Source organism: Nelumbo lutea, chromosome 8 (genome assembly GCF_056320005.1).
Source record: "Nelumbo lutea isolate HS-2025 chromosome 8, American lotus-T2T, whole genome shotgun sequence".
NCBI lineage: Eukaryota > Viridiplantae > Streptophyta > Magnoliopsida > Proteales > Nelumbonaceae > Nelumbo > Nelumbo lutea.
The window spans coordinates 56496744-56520980 of record NC_142691.1 but is presented as its reverse complement, the minus strand read 5'-3'; the positions used below and the strand labels follow the sequence as shown (position 1 = coordinate 56520980).

The 24237-nt window shown below is 40.8% G+C and overlaps 1 protein-coding gene across 3 annotated transcripts in view; it reads right to left on the bottom strand.

Moving 5' to 3' along the window:
• Nucleotides 1-24237, bottom strand: part of LOC148844319 (cycloartenol synthase 2-like) — a 70126-nt gene that overhangs the window by 32741 nt on the left and 13148 nt on the right. For all 3 annotated transcript variants that reach the window (XM_088957815.1, XM_088957814.1, XM_088957816.1), the window contains exons 3-7: nucleotides 21901-22086; nucleotides 21725-21814; nucleotides 21352-21546; nucleotides 21142-21226; nucleotides 19300-19466 (exon numbers count right to left, since the gene is read on the bottom strand). In XM_088957815.1, the coding sequence (XP_088813941.1) occupies nucleotides 19300-19466; nucleotides 21142-21226; nucleotides 21352-21546; nucleotides 21725-21814; nucleotides 21901-22086 (723 nt within the window). The remainder of the gene's footprint in view (nucleotides 1-19299; nucleotides 19467-21141; nucleotides 21227-21351; nucleotides 21547-21724; nucleotides 21815-21900; nucleotides 22087-24237) is intronic.

Sequence of the window (24237 nt, the reverse complement as noted above, 5' to 3'; positions counted from 1 at the left end):
GGGCAGAGAGATAGGAGCTTTCCAACCAACCGTTGGAACATAACTTTGTCTACAAGAGGCTCCCCGCCCTCTGCACTAATCTTGTGATTTTGTTCGATGGGTGTATCAGCCGGCTTAACACCCATCTTTCCCGTTTCCGCCAACAGATCTAGAACATATTTTCTCTGAGAGATAAAAATCCCCTGCTTGGATCTAGCAACCTCAATACCCAAAAAGTACCGTAGTGCACCAAGATCTTTCACCTCAAACTCTTGATGAAGGAACTGTTTGAGGGACTCAACCTCATGACTGTCATTTCCTATCACCACAATATCATCAACATATACTGCAAGTAGTGTCAAAGAGGACTCACCCTCTTGATGAATAGTGTATGATCTGACTGGGCCAGTACATAACCAAACTTTCCAAGGGCTAATCTGAACCTATCAAACCAGGCTCTAGGTGACTGCTTCAAACCATACAATGCCTTGTTCAGTCGGCAAACCTTCTTACCCGTTTCTGTATCATAGAATCCAGGAGGCAACTGCATGTAAACCTCTTCCTGTAAGTCTCCATTCAGAAAGGCATTTTTAACATCCATCCAAAACGGGGGCCAAGAATGATTTGCTGCAAGGGATAACAGAACTCGGATGGTGGTCATCTTGGCTACTGGGGCAAAGGTCTCCAAGTAGTCTATACCATAAGTCTGAGTGAACCCCTTTGCAACCAGTCGGGCTTTGTACCCTTTCAATAGAGCCATCAGCATTATGGTTCACAGTGAACACCAATCTACATCCCACCGGTTTCTTTCCTTTTGGTGGGTCAACCAGTGCCCAAGTATTATTCTTCAACAGGGCATCCTTTTCGATTTGCATTGCATCTTTCCATTCTGGAACTGATAAGGCTTCTTGCACTGTTCTTGGAATAGGGACATCGGCAATGGAAGTGAGATAGGACCGATAAGATGGAGACAAACAATCATAGGATAGGAACTGTGAGATGCTATGAGCTGTAGAAGTGGTGCAATGTCGTTTCCCTTTGCGAATGGCAATAGGGAGATCAAGGTCATCTACAAGAGGGGAAGTGGCAACAGTGAGAGGTATCTCAGTAGGCTCTAGATATGGAGCCGCAGAAGGAACTAGAGCTGGCCGGGACTTCCGATGACTAGGATCAACATGCCTGCATCGCCTGTGATAGACTCTCAACTCCGGCTCCCTCTGACCACCCTCACCACTACAGCCTTCATTATCTAGTGGAATAGGTAAAGGAACAGCCCCACTTCCACTCTCACTACTCTCTCCCTGAGGAAAGAAACTCAAAACAGCCCCACTCTCACTGCTCTCCCCCTGAGGAGAAACCCTAGGATAGTAGGGTGTCTCCTCAAAGAAAGTGACATCCATGGAGACAAACCGTTTCCCTAAAACCAGATCATAGCAGCAATAACCCTTTTGAGTTTGTGCGTAACCAAGGAAAATGCATTTGGAGGCCTTAGGTTCAAACTTGGAATGATGAGGCCCGAGAAGCTGAATGAAACAGGTACAACCAAAGGTTTTAAGGGGAATAATGAACAACTCCTCGTCTGGGTATAGAGGGGAAAAGGGGGTTCTTATATCAAGAACCCGGGAAGGAACTCAATTAATGAGATAAACTACTGTGAGGATAGCATCACCCCAGAAGCCAATAGGTACACTGGAGGTAAACATAATGCTTCTAGCCACCTCCAAGATATGCCTATTCTTCCTTTCGGCAACACCGTTCTGCTGTGGTGTATAAGGGCAAGTGCTCTGGTGAATAACTCCATGGCTAAGAAGGTAGGAGGTCAATGGCTGAGCAAAGTATTCCTTTGCATTATCAGATCTAAGGACTTTGATTTTGGTCCCAAACTGAGTGAGAACCATCTGATGGAAGTTTTGGGTCAGAGCAGGAACCTCATCCCGAGAACGCATAAGATAGACCCAGGAAAAACGGGTATGGTCATCAACGAACAGTAGAAAATATCTGTACCCACCCATAGAAGAGATATGATATGGCCCCCAAACATCAGTATGCACAATATCAAAAGAGGAATTACTCCTTTAATTACTTAAAGAATAAGATGTTCTACAACGTTTGGCAAACTCACAACTCTCACACCTCAACTTTGATAACTCAACAGACTCAAATAAAGCATGAAACAGACTCTTCAAAGACTTAAAAGACAAATGACCTAATCGATTATGGCAAAGCATAACCAAACTCACAGACTTGGAAACAAAAGACTTCTTTTGCCCGAAATGGGAACAAGAGAGCCATCAGCAATGGATACTCTATCTCGGCCAGAGAACAAGTGATAAAAAGTGAACAAAGATGGCAAGCTAGTCATATGATCAAATGCACCTGAATCTATTACCCAGCAGTGGTCAGTATTACCTGGAGTTGAAGCATGGTAAGTTGAGGCTCGAGTACCTGAATGTGCAAATGCAAATGTGGCAGGAGCTGATGGTGACTGAGATGGCTGAGCTGAACTCCCAACTTCCTTTTCCAACTGTATGAGGGCAGCCCGAACAGCAGCTAAAGTCTCTAGGGATGTGCCTGATGAGGATGTTGAATCAGTGTTCACGGCCACATGAGCATTACCCTTCTTATTTCTTAGTTTTGCTAAGACCAAGTGAGGATGTAGCTTCCAACAAGTATCTTTTGTGTGCTTGGGTTTCTTGCAATGTTCACATACCAGATCCCGTTTATCTTCCTTCTTCCGGTCCCTTTCTGAGTCACCCAATGGCTTAGGTTTAATAGCTGTCAAGGCTGGGAAAGAGGGCTGAGGATGCATCATGACTTTCCTCCTAGTCTCTTCACTATGCACCAGGGAGTATGCTTGAGAAAGGGTCACACTATCTCTTGTCAATATCTGTTGTCGCACAATGTCATATTCTGAATTCAAACCAGCCAGAAACTCAAATACCCTATTCGTCTCGACTTGTTTTCTGTGAGTCTGTGCATCTTTGGGACTCTCCCATTCAAGGGTCTCTAGATGGTCAATCTCATGCCACAAAGATTTCAAGGTAGGGAAGTAGACAGAAACTGGCTTCTCTCCTTGTTTAAGGTTGTTCACCTCACACTTCAGTTCATAGGCTCTAGCAACATTAAGGGGTTGGGAATAGGTTTCTTTCACAACATCCCATATCTCCTTGGCTGTCTTTGCCCACAAGTAATTTCGGTTGATATGTGGCTGCATAGAATTACACAGCCACGCCATAACCATATAGTTCTCTTGAACCCACTTGGTGTATGTTGGGTCCTCCTTGGAAGGTTCTTTCACATCTCCCAAGAGGTAACCCAGTTTTCCCCTTCCTCCAATAGCCATCATGGCTGATTGAGCCCACTCCAAATAATTTGACCCATCAAATCTCATAGTTGTAATCTGAAACCCGATTTCAGATACACTACCATAACTGTGGTTTCCAAAACTACTTTCTCCCTGACCCTTAAACTCCATTTTTTATTAAGATTCAATGGCTAAAACTGTTAGAGTCACTATACCAGAAAACAGAGTCAAACAAGCAATTCTAAAAACTGATCCAAAACCAACACAAATCTGATCTGATCTGATCCGAAATCTGATCTGAAACCAACCCAAATCTTATCTGAAATCAATCGCCTATCACAGTATAGGCAAGGAATCAACTCAAATCTGATCCGAAATCAATCAGCATGCACAGGATCAGGCAGCCTATCAATCTGAGATGCTATTTTCTGAAATTACTACTGTGGGGCCCACTACTGCGAGAGCAAAATTAGGGTTTCAACTGTGAGTCTGAAATAAGTGCTCAGATGCACTCTCCAAGCGGTCCGCACAAGTGGGACTTGTCGTAGGGCAATATGAAACCCTAAAAACTAATCCCCTCTGAGAGGGAAGGGGTTCGGCCCAACAATCAAACCCTAGAAACAAACTTGAACACAGTTCGGCCCCTACTTCCAGATAGGTCCAACCTATCTCGACTGATTGCAGTCTCTGAAACTCAATAAAAAAAAACTTACTTATGTACTTCGGTTTACTGTCTTCTAGGGTTACCTGAACCCTAACCTTCGCTGCTTCTTCCTGATTACCAACTCTCTGCAAGCCGTGGCAAGTCTTCAACTGTTGCGAACCTCTCCTGGTAATCTCCAAGATTCAACCACCGAATACTTCTTCAAAGCTTCCAGCCCTAACAAGTGCTCAGGTGGTCGACTGGACTAGACACACATGAGAAGCCCTAGATAGGCTTTGATACCAAGTAGAAGATCAAGACTGTAATCAGTCTTGAATCCTAATAGGTTTTAGGTTTACAAAACAGAAGAAAAGTGAGAGAAAGGAGAGAGAATAGAAGAGAAACAGGAGAACACAAGTGGTTGAAAGGAGGGACAGATTCTAACAGATCTGTCGCCACCACTTTCTTATTATTTATAGGTTATGTTTAGTACATAATGGAAAGGACACATCTGCCCTTAGTGCTTACATAATAGATAAAGTAAATAAAAGCTGAAATAAATAACAACTGAATTAACAAACTGACACTACTACAACTGGAACAAATAACTACACATGCTGTCCTACGAACACAGTGGGGACCACTGCAGTGGGGCCCACATCAGTGTTCTCTACAATGTTCATTATTAGTCTCTACTTCAGACTTTTTCTTCTTTTTCCTACCCTTATTTCCCACTGATTTCCTATTCTACCCTTTATTTCCTAATTCCTGCCCCAATCTATTGGTTCTTGCCTCTGATTCAAGGTTTTTTGGAGCCACCTCTATCATTTTCTCCTATTTATATTCCTCCAGCAGGGCACAGATCTGCTCCCAAATCCATTCTAACTCCTCTTGTTTCCTTTCTAACAACCCAACTCCCTTCTCTGATCGCACTCCATCATTATCAATCGCCACTTCCCTGCTACCAGTTGGTTGGTCTGGTTGGGATTCCAGGACATCTGTTACAGGCAGAGACCCCAAGTTAGCATCTAAAACCAAATGGACAGGCTTACCTGGAATTAGCATAGATGGTTGCATGTGGACCGGCTGCTGGGTATCAATTCTTGGAGTCAAGACTAGGCCCTTGCCCTTTTCCGGACTCAGCCATGGAAGCATACTAGGTACAACCAATACTTCTCACCTCTACAGTCATAGAAACTTCACTTCTCTTTCCCTCTGCGTGAATCTTTAGGTAAGGCTCCAAGTCTGATTCCTGTCTCTCTAGCTTAATGTCCTGACTAGGCTGCACATATGGAATGGACTCGTTTATTGGCCAGGATGCGCTCTGCCTTACCTCTTTAAGTGCTCCCAACTCCACCTGTCTTTTGTATAGCATACCCAGTTTGGGAAAGATATGTTCTCCACTGCTAAGGCTCACTCTTCTTTGCGTTTTGATATTACCAGAATCTTGCAAATCCGTCTCCTCCTCTAGGAATAACAGTTCAGTGTTTAGGCTACCCTCTTCCAGTATATCTCTTGGTTTTTGGAGGCCGATACTTCCCAAGCTAATGGTTTCTTCCAAATCGGAATCGGAATCAGAAAGTTCTTCATCGTTTGTCAATCTTTCCGAATCAGAGTCGAAAACCTCACTACTCTTCACACTCCTGGGGTTACGGCGTTCCTGTTCCTTATGCGGCATCTTCTTCGAGGGTTGGACCCCTATGCATATTCCTGAGGCTACCAATACCTCTGCCCGACCCGATGAATCACCTCCCTCCTCCCGTATTGCACTCGAACCATTCCTTTCCACTAGCAACTGCCTGAGCAAAAGAAACTTTGGTTTTCCCACCGTTGCCTTGTGTAACACGTCTAACACTTCTAATGGTTTCCTGATCTGAGTCTTTTGGCCTGCCTAAAGGCTGTGCTTCCATTCTTGTGAAAACTCCTTGTTTCTTTTTTACAGCCACTTTCAGACTGCCACATAGCTGCAGCTCCTCCACCACTTCGTCTTCCTCCTGCCTTGCTTCTCTCCACAGGGTAGCTTCAATGGAGGACAGTAACCACACTGGGAAGAACAAACCCTCCACAGCTACATTCACCTTCCTCAGTATATCTTCTGGTTTTACACCACCTAGTAGAATGGCTGCACTTCGCAGGTCTCCCCAGAAAAATCCATCAAGGCGAGCTCCACACAACAAAGCAATTGAGTTTGCTGTTTTTTGATTCCAGAGAAGGAATGGCAACCCAAGCACTCGAACAATTACATTATTTTCCACTGAGAACACTTTTGAATTTGATGAAAATGACCATTTAAAAACCGAGAAGGTTCTTGGATACTTAGGGCTCTAACATTTACCTGGTTTTCAAAAGGGTCCAACACTGCCTTGGCAGGATCAAACGGGGTCACAATAAAGGTGCTTCTTAGCTCCATCTTGCTCTTCAACATTTCTGCAACTTTCCACCAGTCTGTCACCACCCCTCCAGCTTCAATCACTAGCATTCTATCCCATTTTCCTTGTGTCCCCTCTGCTACCAATGAAGGGTCCCTCCTACTATTTGCCATGGCAACAAACTTTTTGTTTGTATCCTCTTTTTTAAACAAAAACTGGCTTCAGGTTTCTGGTCGTTGTCCCCTTTCATCAACTTTCGTATTCTCTTTATTCTCCATTCTCCTTCTATTTAGAAAATTTTTTAGTGTCCCAGCAATCCTTCTCCATCCTTGATCATTCTTCCCTTGAGGAAGACGAATCATTTGTTTCCTTCCTTTAGAGAAATATTCAGTTAAAGAAATAAATGCACCTTTTGCATTCTTCTTGTTCTCCAGCACATACCTCCTACCCGATCCTGAGAAATTTTCATTCCGATATTTCTGCTTCCCTTTAGCAGCTGCATCAGAGACAAACTCTTTCACCCACTCAATAATTTCTGAGCCTTCCACAAGGATCGTGGCTCTCTTCTGTTGTTCTCCAGCACATACCTCCTACCCGATCCTGAGAAATTTTCATTCCGATATTTCTGCTTCCCTTTAGCAGCTGCATCAGAGACAAACTCTTTCACCCACTCAATCATTTCTGAGCCTTCCACAAGGATCGTGGCTCTCTTCTGTTCTCTTACTTTCAAATCCATTCTTCCTTTGATCCGTATCTCTTCGAAGAGAAACTCTTTGGCCTCTATCCTCAGAGCTGACCTCCATTTTACTTTCTCCACGAAACCTCCCTCCACTTTCTCCACGAAGCCACCCATGGCAGTTATCTAAATCAGTATCACAGAGACTCTATCTATTCCTGAATGGACAAATTTTCAAGAAAAAAGGATTATTCACTGGAATAGAAATATACAACTTTGAGTAAATTTTGAAAGTTATAATCTTTTCTCCATTTTACAATCAAAATGAGTAAAATTTGAAAGTTATAATCTTCTCTTCATGCCAATTTTTGGCCCAAGTGTTCTACCAGTTAGAATCCATCCAAGTAGGCCTGAAACATGAAACAGGGGCCAGGACCCAGTCATGGAGCCAGACCCATATATGGATCCTATGTTCCCAAGCCCAAATATTATTATAGATTGAAAATAGAATTTTAAAAACATTCATTTAATTATGTATAACTGTAGCTGTTTAAAGGTGTTAAAGTGATTGCCTAGCCAACAAGGCATCCACCAAGATAATATTTTTATGTAAAATACCTATCTCAGCTGTTTTCCTAGTTTTTTCTGAAGCTGCAAGTGGCAAGCATTGAGAAAAAACTATCATGAAATCAAACATTATAAGAAATAAATAACAATTTGGAGGATTGGGATAACATAAATAACTTGGATGAAGATTAAGCTGGTTGGGAGTGTCCAGCATCAAGATAGGTCGAGAGGAGATGGATGAGAATGAAGTACTTGTGGACAAGTTTTGTTAGTTAGGAAAATTGTGTTCCTATTGGAGATTGAGATAAGGCATAAATTGGAAAGGCAAAATTGTTTGATCTTCCTTTTCATTAGGGAGAAGGGTACATTCGCTTAACAGGAGGATGTAAGAAGAGTGTTGACAAGAAAGAGGCAATATGTTATTTGTACATGGGCTGCTAGTTAAGCACCTAATTAAGGGAATCTTTGTAATTTTATCATTTAAGATAAAAGTTAATGAAAGAAGGGTGTGAAATGAGTGACAGAATTTTGACACCCTTGTATCTCTTCTTCTTTCTCCTTTCTTCATCTTTTCTATTATTTTCCAACTATTTTTTTTGCAAATATTTCACAACTAAAAGGACAAGAGGAGTTGGAACAGGAACACAAACCATTTCAATAAGTTTCATTTCTTTATTATTTATAAAGAATTTCAAGGAGATATTGAGGAAGAGGGAACTCAAAAGGATATTTTAATGATTCTTGACAGTAAGGCCAACTAGAAATAAGAGATAAAGAGAAGAGAGGATAGAAGAGAGAAGATAGAAGAGAAGAGGAGAGATTGGCAACAATAGAACAGTGCTGGCAGCGCCAGCTTCTATTAATCTTTATAGGGCATCTAAAATAAAAGGGAAAAAGACCCTTGTGCCCCTGCTGTAAGTGAAGTACAATAACTGAAAATAAAAAGGCTTTAAATCAACCAAACAGACCCTAACAAGACAGAAAATAATAAACAAGACATAAAATAAACTATTTCAACACTCCCCCTCAAGTTGGAGCATAGATGTCAATCATGCCCAACTTGTCACACAAATCATTATGCCGCACACTTTGAAGACCCTTGGTGAAGATGTCTGCAAGTTGTTCCTCTGAGCTGACATATGGAGTGCACACTTCTCCACTCACAAGTTTTTCTCTAATAAAATGATTGTCCACATCAATGTGTTTTGTCCAGTCATGGAGGACTGGATTAGCAGCAATGTTGATAGTAGCTTTATTGTCGCAATAAAGTTGTTATGATTCGGTTCTGCATTAGAGTTCTGTCTGTCTAAGATCAGTTATGTAGAAAGAGAGAAGAAAGAGAGAAAGAGAGAAGGGAGAAATTCTGGTTCGAACTGGAAGTCTCAACATGACTCTCTCCCAGTCGGCTAGAGAGTATTTATATTATTAAAATTAATTGAAAAGACATGTGCCCTTATTTAAGTTAGGAGCACCGGTTCCAACACAACATTACAGATCAGCAACATTAATCTAGGTATAAAGACAGAAATACCCCTACACTAACACTCCCCCTCATATACTCACCAGCTTGTTACATATGTAGTCCACTCTTCCCCGACTCAAGCCTTTTGTAAATAAGTCAGCCCACTGATTTCCTGTATTAACATGTGTAGTGTCTAGCTCTCCATTCAGCACCTTCTCCCTCACAAAGTGACAGTCAACCTCAATGTGCTTGGTTCTTTCATGAAACACTGGATTAGAGGAGATATGAACTACAGCCTGATTATCACAATAGAGCTTCATTGGAGTGTTGATGTTGTACCCTACTTCCTGTAGAAGGTTCCTTGGCCACACTAATTCACAAGCGGTGTGCGCCATAGCCCTATATTCTGCTTCTGCACTGCTTCTTGCCACAACCGTCTGCTTCTTACTTTTCCATGTCACCAAGTTACCTCCCAGGAACATGCAATAGCCTGTAGTAGACCACCTATCAGACATAGAACCAGCCCAGTCAGCATCAGAATACCCTTCTATTTCAAGTTTTCCGCCACTCTTGTATATCAGACCGCGACCCGAACCCCCTTTTAGATACCTCACAATTCCCAGAACTGCATTCCAATGAGGAATCAGAGGTTTTTGCATGAACTGGCTTACCACACTAACCGCAAAAGAGATGTCTGGTCTAGTAATGGTTAGGTAGTTCAGTTTACCCACAAGTCATCAGTATCTACCAGGGTCTTCAAACACTTCACCCATATCACTGCTTAGCATGGTATTTGTGTCCATGGGTGTTTCAACTGGTTTAGCACCCAACAAGCCTGTTTCCTCCAACAAATCAAGCACATATTTTCTCTGGCACAGGTTAATACCATACTTGGATCTCGCTACCTCTATCCCCAAGAAATATTTCAGCTTACCAAGACCCTTTGTCTGAAAATGATCCTGCAGATAAGTCTTCAGCCTGTCAATACCCATGTTATCATTCCCAGTAATAACGATATTATCTACATACACCACCAACAGTATTTTTCCTCCCGGAGAGTCATGACTAAATACAGAATGGTCAACTTTGCACTGTTTCATACCAAACTTCTTTACCACCTCACTAAACCTACCAAACCATGCTCGAGGAGACTGTTTAAGCCCATATATAGCCTTCCTTAGTGTGCACACCTTAGCATCCTCCCCCTGAGCAACAAACCCTGGAGGTTGCTCCATGTAGACCTCCTCGAGTAAGTCACCATGTAGAAAGGCATTCTTGATATCAAGCTGATATATTGGCCACTCATGCATGGCTGCAAGAGAGATCACAACACGAACCGACCCTATCTTAGCAACTGGTGAGAAGGTCTCTGTGTAGTCAATACCATAGGTTTGGGAGTACCCTTTAGCAACCAACCGTGCTTCCAAGCGTTCAACACTACCATCAGGCAGATACTTAACTGTATAAACCCATTTACAACCAACAGCTTGCTTCCCAGGAAAAAGAACAGTGAGGTCCCAAGTATGATTATGATGAAGGGCTGAGAGTTCTTCCTCCATGGCTCGGCACCACCCTGGAGAAGCAAGGGCTTCCTGGGCATCCTTAGGGACAACAACTGATGATAACAGGGTGACAAACTGGCGATGGGAAGCGGAAAGGTGAGTAAGAGAAACATAATTAGAAATGGGATGAAGGGTGCAAGTACGTTTACCTTTCCGCAAAGCAATGGGTAGATCAAGCTCAGATGCTAAGTGCGGGTCTGGTGCCGGACCGTCGACGGAGATGTAGCCGGAGGAGTAGTAGCTGGTGCGCGTGGGCGATGTGTATACACATGACGAATAGGTGGGCGTTCAACAGGTGGTGGCACCGGAGGCAAGGGTTTGGTCACGGCTGAAACAAAGGAAGGAGGGTCGACAACGGGAAGTGGAAGAGGAGGAGGTGATGAGGAGGAAGAAGAACCACCGGACCCCAAAAAGAACGGAGTAGACTCAAAGAAGGTGACATCAGTACACACAAAGGACCGTCGATAACCATGATGGTAACACCTATACCCTTTTTGGGTCCGAGAGTAGCCAAGGAAGATGCACTTGAGAGAACGGGCATCAAACTTGTCATTCCCAGGACCCAGATTATGGACGAAGCAGACACACCCAAAAACTCTCGGCGTAAGAGGAAACAGAGACAAAGTGGGAAACAAGACCTGAAACGGAGAATGACCATCAAGGATGAACGTGGACATCCGATTAATCAGAAAGCAAGAGGTAAGCACTACATCACTCCAAAAAGGTTTGGGAACATGCATGTGATGCATGAGGGATCTTGCTGTTTCAAGGAGATGGCGATTCTCTCTCAGCCACCCCGTTTTGTTGTGGGGTGTAGGTAAACGAGGTCTGATGTATAATGCCATGTTGGTCCAGGTATTCCTGAAATGATGAGGATAAATATTTGCAGCCATTATTAGAATGGAAAACTTTGACGTGGGTACCAAATTGGTTATGAATGTCAGCATAAAATTTCTGAAAAATGGTAAACAATTCACTTCTTTCTTTCATTAAATAGAGCCACGTCATCCTTGAAAAATCATCTACAAAAATGACAAAATATTTGTATCCATTATATGACATCACTTTATAGGGACCCCAAACATCTGAATGAACTAAAGAAAAAGGACTCGACACACGGTTATTAACCCTAGAACTAAAGGGAACACAATTGTGTTTCCCAAACTGACATGACTCACAATCCAAAACAGAAAGCTGAATCAAGGACGGAACCAAAGACTTCAAGACTTTTAGCAACGGATGAACCAATCGGTAGTGCCACTGGAGAGCTGTTGAAGTTCTACCACCACCACTGTCAAGATAATATAGTCACCTGCTTCATGCCCTCCACCAATCTTCATCCCTGTCTTAAAATCCTGAAAAAACACATAGAAGGATACAAGGTAATGGAGCAGTTAAGTGATTTGGTCAGCTTACTAACAGACATAGGATTAAAAGGCAATTTAGGAACATACAAAACTGAGGAGAGGGATACAGGATCTAGGTCAACATTACCGACACCACAAATTGAGGATGTGGAACCATTAGAAAGGGTGACAGATTGTGATGATGAGCAATGAGATAAGGAAGAAAACACACCTGGAGTTCCAGTCATGTGATCGGAGGCTCTAGAGTCAATGATCCAGGGATTGGGTGTGGATGCCAAACAAGCCATACCTGAGTGAGCGAAAGTCACTGTGTTCTGTTGTGATTGGATAAACCTCTCATATTCATCACGAGGAACACTCACCATCTCCTTCACGGGACCATTTGTGGATGTAGGAGGCATCTGGTCAGATGAATGATTCTCCTGTCTAAAGCTGGAACTTGAGTCACCGGTTGCAGCATGATTGGCCAAAGTTGAGGGTGGACCATGTAGATCATAACAATAGTTAATGGTATGTCCATCCATACCACAATGAGTGCACTTCCTCGGGCCTGAGCCACGTCCTCTACCACGGGCTCCCCCTGAATCTCTGCCCCCAGTACGACCACCACCACGATTATGAGTAGGCCCCACCATTGCCACATCGGCCATACACAGAACCACTACCACCACCACGGCCAGACTAAGCTCCCCTAGATCCACCTCTAGCACCACGGCTCTCGATACAGCAAAGGCAGATCTATCTGAGACATTAGAGTTCTTAATAGATCCGATAGAAATCCTCCGGAGTCGAGCAAATACCTCTTCTAAGGAGGGAAGAGCTGATCCTCCTAATATCTGAGCCCGTACTAGTTCATTATCAGACTTTAGCCCCACCAAAAATCTAGTCACATCAAGTTGTTCTCTCTGTTGTTGCTGAATCTTGACATCAGAAGTGAGAGGATGATAGACATTCAACTCATTACATATGTTTCTCATGTTGGCATAGTACTCCTCAAGACTCTGATTGCCCTGTTGCAGGTTAAAGTACTCTTGATACAGATGATAAACTCTAGTTGTATTGTCCTGCCTCGAATACAATTTTTTCGCATGGTCCCACACATCTTTGGTAGTATCAAGAAACATGAAATTCACACTAATCCTGGGTTCCATACTATTCCACAACCATGTGATGATATGAGCATCCTCTTGCTCCCAGTCTTCATACTCGTGAGAGTCAGAGGAGGGTTTCTCCTCTCTTATGTGTTTTACCTTCTTCTTTGCCTTCAAAAAGACTTCGACGGATTTAGCCCAAGGCACACAATTCTCTCCATTTAGTTTAATGGAGATCATCTGAACATTCAGGTAGTCTGTAGGCACCATCACACTAGGTTTATAATCACTATTATCTCCCATTATATTATCACCAATTCTGCACACTTGCTGAATTCTATTACCACTGAGTTCTGCACACTGCACACCACTAGGTCACACCTGTCACACTGATTGCAACACTTGTTGCTGAAATGTGTGCTCTTTACACCACAAACCCTAGATCACACCTGTCACACTGATTTCAGCGCTTGTTGTTGCTGAAAAGTGTGCTCTTTACACCATAAACCCCACTCCTACAACTACCTGAAATCTCACCACTATATGATCATAACTCTTCCTTCGAAATGCACAAAGAAACCAGCATAAACCCTAGCACATTACTATCTGAAACCCTAGCATATGGTCTGAAACACACTTCCTATTTGATCCATAACAGATATCATGCACTGGGATCTCTTACCTTATCACTGAAGTAACAACCACACGAGCAGGAAATCAGTCCACACACGACATCCACTGCACCACACAGTTCAGCCCTCTATTCTTCCTCTACTAGGGGAGGGCGATCTTAGAAACCACAGCAACCGACCACATACAACCTGACTGGAGACATAGAAACCTCCAAGGGAAGAGGGCGATCACTCCTTTTTAGCCCTTTCCCTTATCTCCAATCGAATGCAGAAAAAAAAAAAAGAAAAAACCCTACATAGGGTGCGCAGAGAACAGAAACCTAGGAAAGCAAAAATCTAGGCAGATTCAAGTAGCTCTGATACCATGTTATGATTCAGTTATGCCTTAGAGTTCTGTCTGTCTGATATCAGTTATGTAGAAAGATAAAGGTGGAAGAAAGAGAGAAAGAGAGAAGGGAGAAATTCTGGTTCGAACTGGAAGTCTCAACCTGACTCTCTCCCAATCGGCCAGACAGTATTTATATCATTAAAATTAATTGAAAAGACATATGTGCCCTTATTTAAGTTAGGAGCACTGGTTCCAACACAACATTACAGATCAGCAATATTAATCTAGGTATAAAGACAGAAATACCCCTACGCTAACAAAAGTGACATAGGGTTGTTAACTACAAAACCAAATTCACCTAACAAGTTTCTTATCCACATGATTTCAACAACTCCATGAGACATAGCTTTGTATTCTGTTTCAGCATTAGATCTAGCCACCACACTTTGCTTCTTACTCCTCCAGGTGACCAAGTTACCTCCTACAAAGGTACAATACCCACTGGTAGACTTTCGGTCATCAACTGCCCCCTACGCAATCAGCATTAGTATATACTTCCACCTTTAAATGTCCATGTTTCTAGAATAACAAACCAGCTCCTGGAAATTCTTGAGGTATCTAAGGATTCTCTTTGCAGATTCAAAGTAGTTGTCCTAGGATTGTGCATGAACTGACTAAGAACACCCACTACAGTAGCAAAATCAGGCTTGGTCATAGACAAATATAAGAGTCTCCCTACAAGTCTCTGAAACTTCTTCACATCTTTCAAGAACTCCCCCTGACTATCTCCCAACTGATGGTTAGGTTCAATTGGTGAGTCAATTGGTTTCACACCTAGCTTTCCTGTAACTTCTGGTAGATCCAGTACATATTTCCTGGGAAATAAATTTGCCCTTCTGAGAGCGGGCACCTTCAATTCCAAGGAAATAATGCAAGGGTCCTAAATCTTTCACCTCAAATTGAGTGGCTAAGAATTTCTTCAGTTTCTGCATTTCGGCCTCCCAGTATCCTATGATCATTAGCTCATCCACATACATAGTTAAAGCTGCAATTTTCCCTTCACCTTTCTTCACAAACAAAGTGTGGTCTAACTGGCTTGTTTGAAACCCATCTGTTGAACTACTAAGTGGAATTTACTAAACCAGGCTCGAGGTGATTGCTTCAACCCATATAAAGATTTTTTTAACCTACACACTTTCTGCTCACTAAATTTGGCACAAAAGCCTGGAGGTTGAGTCATTTACACTTCCTCTTCTAAGTCACCATTCAAGAAAGCATTTTTAATGTCTAACTGGTGAAGTTCCTAATCAAGATTTGCTACCGATGAGAGAAGAATCCTGATAGAGTTCATCTTAGTGTTAGACGGTTTTTGTATGCCCTTAGTTTCAATCAGAATGATGTACATTATTAGTTTATTGTAAATGAATAAAAGTACATATTTGATTCATGTTCCTTTGGTATGTTTCTGTGTAATACCCTTAAATTGGACACTTAATGAGACTCGTATTAGTTTAGAATGTCCACAGCCAGTGGGTCAGTCTGAGGAGACCTATACTGATAAGGCTGACACTGATGTGCCACTAAGTGGGTTGGGGTGGTCTGTCTCAGCCGCCAGGGTGAGACCCAAGGCACATGCAATGTAGGATTAATTGAATCTTTGAACCAGACCAGATTTCTAGTATTGCCCTGGACCTTAGAGATTAATGGGCAAAACTGGAAAGTTACACCTGACCCCTAGACTCGATTAAGATACTGCACTAGGTGTCGAATTAGGCTGTCTTTGATGTACCAATCAGTGAGATCCTTAACAGGGGTCGAAACCTAGGTATGTTGGGACAATCTAAGAATTCATCTGAGTGGGTGATCATAGTGACAGGATCAGCCCCCTTGTCGGACAAAGGTAATGATCGGGGATGCACTCTCTCTGATGGAAACCAAGACTACCGGCAGTCGATTTCAACCGTTGAAATTTGTCTTGCAAAATATATTTTATATGAGATATAAAAGTATATATATTATGGTTTCTAAATTGTTTGCAAAATGTTTTAATTCCCGGGATCCATATAAGCAGAAAGTGCAACACTGTTCCTTGCAACCGAGGGAGAGGTCCTCTCTTGTCGGGCAGTATTTGATCATTATGGGCTGAGAGGTTAAGTGTAAGACCATTGAGGATAATACCCGATGGGCTAATCTTGCATCTGCCCACAGTCCCTGGGTGTTACAAGGTGGCTTGGCCCAAGGACCACTTAGGGTAAGTGTTGGGCCCATAGAGCCCATGTGATGGGTTTCAGGGGGTGCACTGTCCATAACAGTGTATCCGGCCAATCCTTGTGACAAAGGCTGGGCTGAACCCATGTGGTTGATGTATAGATCAATGTTTGGGTCCCACGACATACAAGGAAGCCCAACTGGGCAGCAGTTAGGAAGGCTAAGTGAGCACATAACCCTAATGGGCCTAAAGCCCATTTCGAACTGGGCTAATTTAAGCAATTAAATTAAGGGGGTGAATTCTGGGATTGGATTAGCAGATAGGATTGGGTCTTAACCCTATCCACTCAGAGAGGCCAGATCTAAATGAGATTCAGATCTGGAAAACTACTAATGAGATTGGGAGAAGGCTGATACAATCTGCGAATAGGATAAGGGTTTACCCTTATCACTTAAAGGGAAGTCTGATCCAAATATGATTTGGATCAGCAACTCTTAATGGGATTAGGATGATCCCTTTAAGGTTATAAAAGGAGGAGGGGGCGGCAGCCTTTAGACATCACAAGAACATCAGATCACTGGAAGTCTTTAGAGCTGAAATCATAGAAGAGAGAATTCAGCATACCTGCCAATTCGACCTCCATTTCAGTGGAAGAAATCAAAATTCGATCTTGATATCAGTTCCTTGTGAAGGGACTGATAGGAAGCTGTGCTCACGTGCCATCCTGCTATTTCTTGCGAAGGACTAGGTTCTTGGAGAGAACACTGCTGATTCTGCTCTATCCGACATTGCGCCATCTTCGGTGAGAGCAGTCTTTGGATCCTTCCTTGAGCGTGAACACCTTAGTTGGGAGATATTATTTCTCCGTATCAGGTATAATCCTCTCCTACTGCTTTTGTTCAGATCTGGTTCAGTTTATGATTCAAGATTGATCCTTGAAAATATGATTTTCTAAATAGGGAATGCGATTCCCAGTTGAAGGAAGAAAATTTTTTTTTTTTTGAAATTCGCCCACCTTATTCCGCAAGATTTGAGCGTCCATATGATGGATCTCTCATCCCTTCACTTGGCTACTGGAGCAAATGTCTTTGCATAGTCTACTCCATATACCTGTGTAAAACCTTTTGCCACCAGTCTGGCCTTGTACCTTTCAACAGTTCCATTACCTTATGCTTCACTGTGAACACCCACTTGCCATTCAGGCTTGGATAAAGCTTTTGCCACATTCTTAGGAATAGGGATATTATCAACAAAAGAGATGAATGCACGATATGAAACTTTTGCCACATTCTGTGTCTTTCATATCGTGTCTAACCTGGGCAGAGCTGGCAATCTCTTTCCACTTTCTCAACAAGTCATCTAGAGTGAAATCAGTGAATAAATCTAAGGACTTTAACCATTGTTCCACCCTTAAGTGTATCAAAAAGAAATTTCATTAAAATGAAAAAAGAAGTACATCTCAACACCATTGGTTGTCAAGTTGGCACACCAAGAGCATATTAGAAATCAAACAGAAAAAGAGTCTTCAATACAAGGCTGTAAATCAAGGGTGCTCCAGGATATTTCCACCAAATCATCTTTGGATCTTTTTGAGCTATTCTATTACCAATTTGGAATCTCCTTCAATGATCAAGCAGCTAATGTTTAGCTCCTTAGCCCTTTTTACACCTTCCATAACAGCCACAATTTCAGCTCAGAGTGAGTCCCCTTCCCCAATTAGGCCTGAAAAGATAGCAATAACCCACCTTCTATACCATAAAGTATTTACTAGATGGTTCTATTGAAAGGTTTAATGATAAACTTTGTAGCAAAAGTGTTTACTCAAACCTATGATGTTGATTTAGCTAATATTTCTTGTGGCTAAAATTTCATCTGTGAGTTGGTAGATTTGTTGTCTAAAGCTCTAAGTAAACCAAGGCTGGAATTTATTGCTAGCAAGCTGGGATTATATGATGTATACTCTTCAGCTTGAGGGGGAGTTTTGAGAATAGCTGGTAGATGGGACAGAATTGTTTATCTTAGTGTTTATCTTTACTTATCCCTGATAAGTACTTATGTACTTATGTTTCTCTACTTTATTTAGTATGGGCCATGGATAACTAAGTCTTTTATTATTGTAACTTAAAGAGGGATGGGTTAGTCACTTTATATTCAATTGCTAAACAAGGGTCCTACTGTAATTTCATCATGATTCTTATGATCCATGAGTTCAATATAAATAATACCCTAGACAACTGGGAGATCATTCTTTTCTCTCCCAATCAGCAGTGGTGTTTTTACTCTAAACTTGCTGCCACTTTTTCTCTCTCTATTCTGCACAACCCATTTTTTGCACAAATTATAAATTAACAATTCATGTCAAACTTTTTTCTTAACAGCTCAAGGTTCTTTAGTCACATACTACGAATCTGAGAGTCATGTTGATTTTGGTGTTCAGACACATACAAATGGGTTGTTTACCCATTTTAAAGTTCCCATGTAACATAACTCCAACCTGAATTTTATACAAAAAAAAGGTAATTACCCAATTTTGGTCCCAGCTAACTGGGACCTTGGGAGGGGGATTGTATACGAACCTAACCTTCGACAATTTTTTTAAAACAAATTGGCCATTCTTGGACACAAACCTGCAATTTTATGCTTGTCAGCCCAAAATTTTACCATTACACCAAGCATTGGCCCCTACCCAGAGATGTTACAAAAGGCCATTATCTATGAAGCACAATGATGAGCAATCAGGAAATGAGACAAGCATGACTAAGTTGACAATGTTGATATAAAAGTCTATAAAGATGTAAAGGGATAATTATATCAGAAATGAATATTGTGAAGGCTAAATGGTTCAGTAAATTAAGATGGTTTGGCCATGCGCGCAAAGATATTGCACTGTCAAGTTTGATTTGGAACAAGTTGAATGCTCTAGGACAAGGAAAGTCTGTAAAGGACATGGCATGAGACAGTGAAAACAGTTTTAAAAGAAATATTCTTTGACAAAATTTGTGAACCTAAAAAGACTAATATTGTGAAAGGTTTATTGGAAGACCAGAAAGAACGATATAAAAGCATTATGTTATAAACCCTTGCTTTTGCATGTGCTAGATATTACAAACCTTTGCACATAGATTGCGTGCTTGATTCCAATCTACTTCATGATAGGGTACAGTATATAGCTCTTTCCTCAAAGATAAAACTGTTGGTGTTATTGGACCAACAAATCTCTTCCCATATAAATATGACATTGGCAAATAAACCATCCGGCAGTGACACCACATTCTTCCTGAATAACATAAGAAGGCAAAAAATAAGAAAAAGAAAAAACATTTAAAACTGGTGCTATAAATTAGATTGTCAGATTCACATATAGAACTAGAAGCTAGTGAGCTATTAAGACACCATGTTTGGTTGCATAATACATGAGCAACATATCTGTTGAGGACAACACAATGAACGCTGCAGTATTTCTTAAAGTAGAAAATTGCCACCACTACCAAACCCAAAGCTTCTGTATCTGTGGTGGCAGCTTCTGTATCTAAATACAATAATCTCTGTTACCCTGTCACATTTGTACCCTTTGGATAGGAAGAGTTCACTCTTATACTAAAATCAGTATCAAACCAACTGATTCAAGCAGTACTTTAAATCATCCAAGGAATGGTTAGTGCTCAACCACAACTAATAGGCAGTGATAAGCTTAGTTTATGGTCATGAAAAAAAAATCTAGTATTCTTTATTTAGGGACCTTGATGGGATGCTTTTAAACAACTATTTGTTTCCAGTAAAGCCATCTGGCAAATTTACCAAAGGTTTTGCTCAGAGGTTGCACACGTTAGAAATTAATTAACATCATGACATGCTGCAGTACAGGTGAAAAACAATGACAATTATTTCCATACATGTGCATAGTGTCAAGAACAGCTTCATCTGCTTTAAGTAATTAAGCTACTGAGATAGAGATGTATTGAATCTTTTAATTACAGAGTGGGAGATGTATTCATGCTTCTATTTTACAGGAGCTTCCAGGTTCCTAATTCATGATTTACTCTTTGCAGGTAGTATTTCCACTTTCCAGTTTTTTTTATTGGTAACTTTGAACTTTATTAAATATGTTAAAGAATCACATATACAAAGTGTAGGGCAGATTAATTAGGCTAGCAGAGCTGCCACCTACCCTTTTCCAGCTGAGTACATAAATTCAATTGCACTGTTGTCCCCCAGTAGAGATTATCCCTATTCACTCTGTCTTGCAAGTAAATCATCTAAACTACTTGCTGCTTGTGTCCATGGTCGTGCCACTTCCAAATTTCTAGCCATCACAACTTGGCTTAAGGTATACCTATGATGCCATGTTACATTGAAGTTGTTTTTGAACCATCTTATCACAGATTTGGAGTCTCCTTCAACCTCTGTATTATGCAGAATTAGACTCTTGCAAATCTTTAAACGTCGAAGACAGCTTGCATTTCAGCTCTTGTGGCTCCCTCTCCTATTGGGCCTAAGTAGAGAGATAAGAAAGAAACTGAACTATCTCCACTTTCCAGTTTCATTTGATGTAATATCATTGCTCTTGTGGAACATTTCTAGTTATTTGATCTTGCCTGTTTCTTAATAATTATCTTTATTTTTCCCCTCTTTGATTATTATCATGTCAAAATTCACCATTCTAATTAAATCCTTTAGCTTCACAGTTTATTGAACTGACATGATCAACTACCACTTTTGCAAACTCCTGACCGAGTACAAATATAATTGACAGGAAACACATTGTATACTTTGAATTCACCTTGCTGATTTCTTATACCCAATTCTTGTATTCTCTTTTTTATTTTTTAATGAAATTTTCATTTACTAGTAAAAAAGAAAGTGTATATTAGATATTTAAGCAAAATCTCTGTTTACACTAGATTCAAAGAAATGAAAATTGAATGCAAATCAGAGAAATATTCACTACACACCTGGATGGAAAGGAAGAAAATAAGGGAGCAGCCATATCTCAGGAGGTAGTGGATTGTTCCCAGACCATTCAAATGCTCCAAGTACCTAATATCATTATAGAAAAAAAATATACATAAATGCCCCAGAATACATGCTAGCATGAACATAACTGCTCAAGACAAATATCACCACCACCATCAACGGCAAGAATAAAGGGTTTAGTCTTTTACAGAGAGCCACATTTTCCCCCATGAAGTTATTGCAGTGACACCACCATGGTCAAAAATCCATTTGTGCCCTTTTTCCATCGCTCCTTCTCCATCATCAGCCCCTTCACCAAGCAACCTCAAAGTAACATAGTTCAGAGCAGTACCAAACATGGTGCTTGGGCCCTCAATGTGTAAACCCCAACCACCATCTTCATTCTACAATTCACAAGTCCCAATGTTTAGAAGGGTTTTGTGTTTCAATGTACAAACTATGTGTGTGTGTGTAAGAGAGAGAGAGGTAAGAATAACAGACACTAGAAACCATATAACATTAAACAGGTGTGTAAAAGAGATGCGCAGGTTGCAACTTCAAAGCTGCAGGAGTTTATCTTGCCTGATGATTGTAAAGATAGCGGCACATCTCACGTTGATGTTCTTTTGACAAGACTGCATTCAGTGCTCCTGTTATATATAGGGTAATTATCTGTTCCATTAAATGAGAAAAACAGCATTAAAAATTTACAAGAAACCAAGGAGAGGAAAGAAATCTATTTAAGGTTCAATACTTACCAAACCAGGTAATAGAAACATAGGGCCACCATAGTCCCCTGGCCAGTGTCCATCATGTGCCTGGATGGTCGAGTAGAAACTGATAGCCCTTTTCAAAGTGATTTTCACAGCCTCATCAGTAACATCTTCTGAATCTTTTACTTCAACTTGAGGTAAGATTGTACTTTGTGGATTCTCCTTTGCAAACTAAGTTTTTAAAAATCAAAGGGTCAACATGAGAGTGTAACATGAAACATCAGAAACCTTACCTAGTCTCTTTTCCATATTTAACATTGAGTGAAAGCAGTAATAATATATCAAGAATGTAAATCCCTTTTTCATTCCTAAATATGAAGAGAGGTGAATTTTTTTTATCAATAATTTGAAGAGATATGAATTCTAATGCAAAATGAAGTACATATGATAATTATGAACACAACTGCTTGCTATTTTTTCCTTTCTATTTTCTAGATTTTCCTGTATTTGGGCGACAGGATTTTTCTAGTATTTGGACATCAGACCCATGTGGAATCCACAGGTATGTTTATTTTTTTTTCTGAACAAATATTGTATTTGATCATTATGGGCCATGTACAGTGAGATACATTCATATATTAGGTCTGTACATTAGTCATACCAAAAACTGAGCTCCTAGAACAAACAGCAAGCCCTCTAAGAAAATACTAAACTTTGTTCAAAAAAATTGTGCTGAGGAATGCCCTAAAACTTAACAACATCAGATAGCCAAGAATGAAGAGTTACAACAGCCCTCTGTATAATCTCTTCGTGAGATGCAGCCTTGTTCTCAAAGATTCTGTGATCTCTCCTTCCATACCACCCACATCACCATCAAGGGTATGGTATTCCAGAGGATTTTGTTGAAGTATGTTTCTTTTAGTTCATATTTAATTGTTTTTGAGTCACTGTATCAGCTGTTCAGTTAGCAGGCCGCTTTACATGTCATTAGTTATTACTGTAATGAGCAGTTTAATAAATTTACTTGCTAATAAGGCAAGCCATGACCATAAGTCCATGACTATAGTGCTTCCAATTACAGAGATGAATGAGAATTTTAGTTTATTGCTGCTGCACCACCTTGGTTTTTGTGATGTTTTCTAACACCTAACAGTAATTCCTAGTCAAGGTTATTTTCCATATTATGCTTCTTTCTATTACTTCATTTATGGTTGCTACCGAATACCTGTTTGTTAAAGGAAAGCCTAGGGATGTTGGGAAACTTTCACCACACATTTATCTCAACTCTGGATATTTTTTATTGTTAATAATGGTAGCTGTGGCTAGCCTAACAGTGTTGTGCCTAAGTTTTGTGTCCAGACCCAGCCCAGGCCTGGCATGGTATGCATAATATATATAAGGTTGTACTGTTGTAGGCCCACAGTCCATTCCTGCCTTGCCCATGATCCACCCTACTAAAGGGGTATATTGCAACATTGAAACTCCAAAATAGTTTGGAAAGTCTTTCTATATCTTTTCTAGCAGACTCCCAATGAATGCAGGTGTCTGTTTTATTTTTGACCTTTAGTCCTTTGAACACATGTTTGAAACCCTTCAAGTCCAATTAAGGGGCCGTTTGATAATAACTGAAGTAGTTAAACTGAATGGCTTATTGCTTTGACTTTGGCGAACAAGATGGTGAATTTCTTATAATAAATAAAATTTCATTAAAAACAAAAAGAAAGTACAGGGGGAAGGTAATGAGAAATCACCCAAGAGAAGAAATAGCAAACCCAACAGGTACAAAACGCTCACACCCAACACAAGACCCACACAAACAGAAATGACTCAGAGAAACAACAACTCTCGGCCACTCAATTATAGAACAAAGCAAACAAAACAACTCCAGAAATTCCTCTCAGAAACAAGATCATTCCCCCCTCCCATCGAGTTCCTCTTCCTGACTGTTAAAGATTCAGTCAGTTTTGTGTTGTTTTAGGAGTAGTTGTTTTATGTTAATTGTTAGATAGGAAGTGGGGACCACAGCAGTTATGCCGGGTCCATTATTTATTATTTCTTTAAGTCTTTTATGTGCTTTTTAGTGTTTGCCGCCCTATAAGGGCATATTAGTCATTGTATTCTTCTTATATTTCTAATATAAATATTAAGTGAAGGGGGCGGCAAGATATAGCTCTCTTTTCTTTCTCAAGTTCTCTTCTGCCTTTCTTCTTCTCTCTTTCTTCTCTTCTTAAAGAAAATATTTTTTCTTTCATAATTTTTTTAATTCAGCAGATTTCTACTTGGTATCAGAGCTTCGGCTAGGGTTCTTGGAGTTTTCTCATGCAGCCCTAGATCGGCCGACTGCATGTGGTGATAAAGGGCTAATTAATCTACTACAAATTG